This window comes from Hevea brasiliensis, chromosome 11, assembly GCF_030052815.1.
Source record: "Hevea brasiliensis isolate MT/VB/25A 57/8 chromosome 11, ASM3005281v1, whole genome shotgun sequence".
NCBI lineage: Eukaryota > Viridiplantae > Streptophyta > Magnoliopsida > Malpighiales > Euphorbiaceae > Hevea > Hevea brasiliensis.
The window spans coordinates 19,290,094-19,298,439 of NC_079503.1; the positions used below are offsets into that span (position 1 = coordinate 19,290,094).

General features: G+C 29.5%; 1 protein-coding gene across 1 annotated transcript; it reads left to right on the forward strand.

Annotated features, from left to right (window-relative positions):
- Positions 1–3,056: 3,056 nt before the first annotated feature.
- On the forward strand, positions 3,057–5,281 carry LOC110646134 (uncharacterized). Its single transcript, XM_058129299.1, has 5 exons — positions 3,057–3,245; positions 3,336–3,642; positions 3,730–4,498; positions 4,744–4,977; positions 5,065–5,281. The coding sequence occupies exons 1-5, from the start codon at positions 3,057–3,059 to the stop codon at positions 5,279–5,281; spliced, it is 1,716 nt and encodes a 571-aa protein (XP_057985282.1).
- The last annotated feature ends 3,065 nt before the right edge of the window (positions 5,282–8,346 follow it).

The window sequence follows — 8,346 nt, forward strand, 5'->3', positions numbered from 1 at the left end:
TCTCATCCAATCACATTCATGAGTTTTCACCATCTTATGGTCCCACTTGACATCTTATGCCACATCACCACTAAGCCACATTTCTCTTATGGCTTCATAAGCCATTTAAGCCATATTAATTTTTCTTACATTATAATTTATATCTAATATAAATTTCACCATAATTAAACTCCTTTAATTATAAGTTTATATTTTACAATTAAATATAAGATAAATTTTCTTCTTATTAACCATTACTTTGAATTTAGTTTCAAGTTATGCAACAACGTAAATAGATTTTATTGGAAATTTTTTAGCTATTGCTAACATGTTTAATTGCCTCTAATATTTATACCAGTAATTGTTCAAATGTTGTTAGAGCCAGTGTCACTGTAAGTTTTGGTAACATTTATTTCAATTGTTGTAAATGGTATAAATAATTGCCAACAAAGGTAAACAATTCAATGATAATTCATAGCGGCAATTTCAAAACTGTAACTCCAAATGATTAGAATAAAGTAGTGTGACAATCTCAAATGTCGTTAATTGTCAACTTAATTTTTTAGCAATATTTATATTTGCCTTTAAACTTCTAATCAAATTGTTTGTAATGGCATTTGTGATTACTAATATTTATAATTTCCTTTTTATATTAATTTTTAATTTTTAAAAATTAAAATTGATAACTTTTTATGATATTAGTATATTACTAATTATTATGTTTAAAAAAAAACAAATTGAACTATAGAATTCACTAAGTCAATTTTATGAAAAGACACAACATTCTATAAAAATAAAAAAAAATAAAAAAAAAAAAAACATGTAGACCACGTAATGCAATATTATATTAATCACAATTCTTGTTTTACATTGAATTATAAAATCAAATAGCATAAAATCTAATTTGACGTTCACTCAATTTGGTCCAAAGAAAAGTTCATTATTTGGCTTCATCCACCATCATCAATTTCACCTGTGCAATTAAAAATAAAAAATAAAAATTAGAATTATAATGGGAGAATAAAAGTTTACATTCAATAATCTCCAATAGGAAGGCCAATAAAATTAAATCAATCTCATACTATAACCAAGCTATATCATAATTTGGAAATTAAAAAAGAATAATCCATTTTTTGTAACATATATCATTATGTGCCTCTATAACATAACCAATTATTGATTTCCCCCTTCATCTTGTTAATTAATAAGCCCCTAGAATGTCATGATGTCATCCATGTAGTGAAATGATAACAAATGCAACAAATTATAGAAAATATATCACCATTTTGGCATTGTAGGAGACACCAATGCTTTCTAGAAAATGCTTGATTGTTGGCATTCTGACTTTACACTTTTGAATCAAATTCTCGTGTCCAATCCAATACTGAATCAGGAAGACCTGGCAGTCACAAAATTAACAAGACGTAACAACAAAAATTCTGCCAAATTAACTATAAGTCAAAAAGAGAATTTCAATGAGAACCATTTCCATTTGTTGTTCTCTGCAACAAATTGGGTTTAGCATCATCTTCATCCTTATGTGCAATGAACCAAAAGATAATTTAGAAAATAGGAGTGCATATGGGAAGTTTAATTCATCTGAGACTTGCATTTCCACAACTAATGGCTCAATAAAAAAAAAGCCAGCATCATCATTAGCAAAAATAATAGATAAAACAACCAACAAATAGTAGAAAAAAAGCAGTTTCCTAATAAATATTGAAACTTCGCAAAGATAAAGAATTAGTTTGCTAGTATCAACTTATGATGACAACAAAGGAAAAGAAATACTGTAAAACAGGTATTCGGTGACTTTTATGGTCTAATGAGGAAGCAGTCCCACAGCTATGAAGCACAGAAACGGCACTGAGTCATGTTTCCCAGTGTCGGAAACGTTTCCGATGAGGAAATGAACTGACATGGCTGGGAAACGTTTCCGGGCCATTTTCGAAAATATTGAAAATCGGAAACGCGTTTCCGTTCTTTAAAGAAAATTAAAAAAAAAAAAAAAAAAAATGGGTAGGTTAAAATCGATTACTTCACAGTTCACAACATTCACCAACAGAAAAGGAAGAAGAAGAAAAAGAAAAAGAAAAGGAGTACCTTCAAGGCTTCAACGGCAGTCGGCAACGCCCAGATCGCAACGCGGGTAAGAATCGCAATACCACCTTTCTCTTCTTTTCTCTCTGATCTGCTATATTAACTCTTTTCTCTCTTATCAACAGAAGAAGAAGAAGAAGAAGAAGAAGAAGAAGAAGAAGAAGAAGAAGAAGAAGCAGCAGCAGCAGCGAAAGGGAGAACGTCGAAAGGTAAGGGGCGTTTCCCTTTTTTTTTTTCTTCCCGATTGTGACTGAGGGTAATTAGGTTTATATTGGGGTGGTTTTATTAATTTATTATTATTTAATTTATTATTTTCTTTATTATTAATTTATTATTTTCCTTTTCTAATTTTTTTGTAAAATAATTTTATCAAGCAATTTTTATTAATTAATTACAATTTTATTCCATTAATTAATCATAAATTTATCATATTTAATATCAATTTTTTTTCTCTAGATGTATATTCCATAATTAGATTTTTCTCAAACTAAATTTGAGGAGTTATCATAAATATTTTTTTTTTTAAAAAGATAAAAAAAATTTTTCCCAAATTCACTAAAAATTTTCAAGATTTGCCATATTTTTACAATCAACATTTTGAAGGAAATTAAGGAAAAATGTAAATATATTTTTAAAGTTATTTTTAAAATTATAAAATTTCAAGTTTAAATTCTAATTAATGATAAATAAAAAAAATTCCAACATTCAAAATTTGTATTTTATATTAATATATTTTATATTTTTGTAATAGTTTATATATAATGTGTTTAATATAATTTGTTTTAATGTATCGTTATATTATATATTAAAATTTTTCATAATATAGTCAATTTATTCAATTCTATTATTTAATTCTTTAATCATTTAATATATAATTTACATTGTGCTTTAATCCTTAGTATATAATTTTTTTAAATAATTTGTAAATTGTATAAAATTGCATTTTCTTTTTGTCATTTTGATAGGACAATATTTGAATGGATTCTTCGAACTCAAATTCTACCCAAGCAAATAGCACTAGTGCCACTTCTTCAAAAACTAGGGAGGAAGAATTTAATCCTCTGTGGAGATATGTAACTAAACTAGAGAAAACTGGAGAAGGAGGGGGTAATTGTAAATGGATATGCAATTTTTGTGGACAAGAAAAGCAAGGGACTTATACTAGAGTGAGGGCTCATTTATTGAAAATCACTGGAAAAGGGATTGGTGTGTGTAAAAAAGTGATGAATGATAATATTTCTGGAATGAGGAAATAGGAGGATGAGGCAACAAACAAAATTACCTATTCACAATCTAGGCGAGTTTCTTTGCCTATTAGTATAACTTCTGTTCCTTCATTGAATATAACTGAACCAAGTATTTCAGCAGCTTTGAAGAAAAGAAGAGTTAATGATTCTCCTCTTGGTAGAGCTTTTGACTTGCAAACTAGAGCTCAATTAGATGCAGAGATTGCTAGAATGTTCTACACTGGGGGTCTACCTTTTAATTTTGCTAGAAATCCTTATTATGTGAGTTCTTATTCTTTTGCTGCTAATCATGTTTTGGGTGGTTATGTGCCGCCTGGTTATAACAAATTGAGAAACACATTACTTCAGTAAGAAAAAGCAAATGTAGAGAGGTTGCTTGAACCAATTAAAAGCACTTGGTTAGAAAAGGGTGTTAATATTGTGAGTGATGGATGGAGTGATCCTCAGAGGAGGCCTTTGATTAATTTTATGGTTGTTTCTGAGTCTAGCCCCATGTTTATCAAATCTATAGATTGTTCTGGTGAAGCGAAAGATAAGCAATTTATTGCTAATTTGCTAAAAGAAGTAATTGATGAGGTGGGTCATCAAAAAGTGGTACAAGTCATTACTAATAATGCTTCAAATTGTAAAGGTGCTGGAGAAATCATTGAGGGAATGTTTCCACATATTTATTGGACTCCTTGTGTTGTGCACACTCTTAATCTTGCTTTGAAGAATATATGTGCAGCAAAAAATTTGGAAACTAATCAAGAAACTTATGATGTGTGTCACTGGATCATTGAAATCCATGGGGATGCTTTGCAAATCAAGAATTTTATAATGAATCATTCCATGAGGCTTGCAATTTATAATCGGTTTAGCCCTTTGAAATTGCTTTCAATTGCTGACACTCGTTTTGCTTTTATTGTTGTGATGCTTAAAAGATTTAAACTTATTAGGCGTGCTTTAGAAGCAATGGTTATGAGTTATCAATGGGCACAATACCGAGAAGATGACCAAGGCAAAGCTAGATTTGTTCGTGATAAAGTGGTAGATGAGGATTGGTGGGAAAAGGTTGATTACATCATTGCTTTTACTGGGCCCATTTATAACATGATCAGAGTTTGTGACACAGACAAACCATGCCTTCATTTGGTTTATGAGTTGTGGGATTCTATGATTGAAAAGATGAAGTAAGTTATTTTTTATCATGAAGGAAAGTAAGCAGATGGGTTTTCTCCTTTTTATTATGTGGTTCATCGAATTCTTGTTGATCGTTTGGCAAAGAGCAACACTCTCCTTCATTGTTTAGCCCATTCATTAAATCCAAGGTAAATTTCTAACTTACATACTCATCTTCTTGTTCTAATTTTTTTTTTATTTTCTAAATTTATTTTCTTATTTTTGAAGATTTTATAGTGAAAAATGGCTTCAAGAGGGAGAAGGTAGAGTACCTCCGCAAATGGATGGAGAAGTATCAACTGAGAGAATTAAATGCTTTAGGAGGATTTTTTTCTAATGAAGATGAGCGAATTAGAGCAAATGATGAATTTGCAAATTTTTCTTTGAAAAGTGGACCTTTTGCTGATCCTGATTCTATTGGAAGTATGTATGTTATAGATCCTAGGAAATGGTGGGCATGTTTTGGTTCTAATACACCTTTACTTCAAAGGTTGGCTTTTAAAGTGCTTGGACAACCTACTTCCTCCTCTTGTTGTGAAAGAAATTGGAGTATTTATTCCTTCATTCATTCATGCAGAAGGAATAAATTAACTCCAAAACGTGCAGAGGATTTGGTTTTTATCCATAATAATCTTCGTCTTCTGTCGAGAAACTCCTCCCAATATTATAATGAGAAGACAAAATTGTGGGATGTTGGTGGTGATCAATTTGGAAGTATGGAAGATGTGGGAGTTCTTGAATTTGCCAACCTTTCATTGGATGAACCAGAGTTAGAGTCTGGTTTTTTTTTATGAAAATGCAACTACAAGCATGGAGAAGGAGAATGAGAAAGACAATGAAGTTGAGGAAATGTCATAAATTTCATTATCTTTTCTTTTTTAACATTTAAATGTGTTGTAGTTAATATTTATTTCTTATAAGTATGAAACTTCTAAATATGTATTTTTATAGTTGAATTTAAATGTTGATTTGAACTTTATTTATTATTAAACATCTTTCATGATATATATATTATTTATTTATTTATTTATTTATAAATATACCCCTATATTTTTTATATTTACACGTTTCCCTCACGTTTCCGTTTCCTATGTTTTTTAAAATGCCGTTTCCCCGTGTCCGTTTCCGCGTTTCCCCTTGTCCGCGTTTCCGTTTCCATGCTACATAGTCCCATAGTTATCCATCCTATATTTATATTCAAATGAGGCATATTTGTTACCATTTGCAACTTCTGATGCTGCACAAATTATTAGACAATAAGTCCTATTTGCATCAGATAACACACCACAATAACAACTTAGTCACCAAAATAATGGAAGTATGTATAGACACAGATAAACATTCAATAAAGAGTTAATTTCATCTCTCTCTCTCTCTCTCTCATTCATTTTCAAGTATAAAGTATAAAAATTCAATTAATAGGTTGAAAGAAATGAAGCATCAAAGAGCAGCCAAAAGTTCCTTTCAAGAATAAACATAAAGAAATAAATAGAGTCAGGCCATTAAATCAAATGATGCAAACAACCATGATAGGAGCAACAACTTGAAAATGAAAATCGAGAACACATTGAACACCAATGCTTTAAACACAAACTCATAAGGAGAAAAATAAAATTATAAAATTGAAAAATTGAAAAGAAAAAAGTGCCATTAGAACAATGACGTGATCCTGAAGGATGGATATAATAATTTAATTTAAAAATTATATAATAACTTAACATAAAAATATATAAAAAAAATTTGCGTATAAAAAAAATTCTGATTATAAAAATTATGCATATAATAACTTAGTAGTACCTTTAACACACTTTATAATTTATCAGTCGAACACTACTGCTGAAATCAGATAATTTATGTCTCACAAGCCATTGAATCAGCTCTCAAAACACAATAAATAATTATGAAAATTCCAAAAGCACTCTCACACAATTTGATCATATGCTCATTTCATTCATTTTTTTTTCTCCTATCATTATACAATAACTCTGATTAATGTCAAAGCACTACAAATCACTAGATGTTAAGGAATAAAAAACACTATCAAGGCTGTTATTTATTTATTTATTTTGATAATCTAAATGGTGAATTGAGAGGCTTACAAGTTCATCAATATGTTAAAGGGAAAAGGATGGTGAATATTAATCCAACTCGTGGTTAAAAGGAAATCTGATATCTCGTTGGATGATGGCTTTTTGCAAGAATCCTCCAATGAAAATATTCATTGATAGTTTTGGTTTGTTATCATGATTAAAATTAAGCAGAACCATCCTTGTTTTTGAGGATTTGACAAGGAAATTTCTTAATTAATATTCAAATAGCCTAAAATATAACAATAATTAAAACTTTTAACATAGTTAACACAAGTCTCTTGATGTCCAATGCTATAAATAAATTGCACCAGTTTCTCATCTAAATTTTCTATTATATCATGGTATTCATGCTTTTTTTTTTCTACGTTCTCTTCAAAGTGCATGATGAATTGCGAATTATATTAGTTTGAACAGGACAATTATCAACACAAATCCCACACCGATTGGATTAGAGTTCTTGAAGTTACCGCCCTTTGCTTGAATGATCAATGGAGCAATTAGATGGGATTGAGAAAATATGAGATTGAGAATATACTTCCAGAAAGTGACTGTTTTGCTATTTGAGAAGGTGTATTTATCTAAAATAAATTTAACAGAACGTGGCTAGGTTTTGTGGGAGGGACTTGAAAAAAAAAAAAATTGGCGCTTAATAAATGAAAATAGAATATTTTAAATTAGTGGCATTAAATTGTTAATTGCCACTAAAATTTATATTTATTATGGAAATTCGTACAAATGCCACTATAAATAAAATTATAATTAATGTCAATTACGGTAAATGCCACTATAATTCTTGTGTATTTGACCCCTCTAATTTATAGTGACATTTTATATTAATGCCATTAATAAAATGCCGCTAAAATGCAATTTTCTTATACTCTAGGACTTTATAATATAATTGCAAACTAAATTTATTAATTTTATTAATTAATTAAATTATTTATTTGATTAATTAATCAAGTTAATTATGTCTTTATCACATTAGTTCTATTTTGTGTGACTTTCTAGGTTCATGACTAATTGGCAATGAGAATATAATATTAACTCTTTAATATCACTAAAACTCTTTTCATACTTATAGTGAAATTTCTATTCTACTCTTAGTTCTCATAAATCATGGTTAATACCTAGTATAGCGTATCATAACTATCCAATTAGTGATGAATGAAATTCATCCCATTCCTCAGAACCTTGATCATGCATACTATGCACTAAGATTTATCCATTATAAAGTTCTGATCCTAGCTAGAGTCACAGTGTATGCCAAATCCTAATTGCCTTAGATCATATGTACTCATCTAAATTTTAATTCTTGATTAATAAGACTTTCCATCATAACTCTTTTCTGGCTAAGTCAAACTGTCCTAGTCAGGAACTTTTTTAATCAAGAATAATTTAGATAGCATAGGACTTTATCCCTATTTACTTAAGATAACGAATCCCATCTTTACTGAACACCTATCTCTATATACAACTAGTCATAGACAAAACATGCCCGTATACTCATACATTGTATAAGTATGCGAGCAATATCAAACTCAAACCACTTATATATGAGGTAACTATATCATCTCAGGTTAAGAGACTATATTCATTATTATGATCTAAATGACAATATATTAACAAAAGTAAACTCCATGAATATGTCATCTATACGCCAGTGGTTTGGCTTACTTATGTTATAAGTGCCCACTGTATTTGTCCTAACATCCTAATATCAAATGGTATGAAGCTTACCATACCACTTTTATTACCATCTCGTACTAATC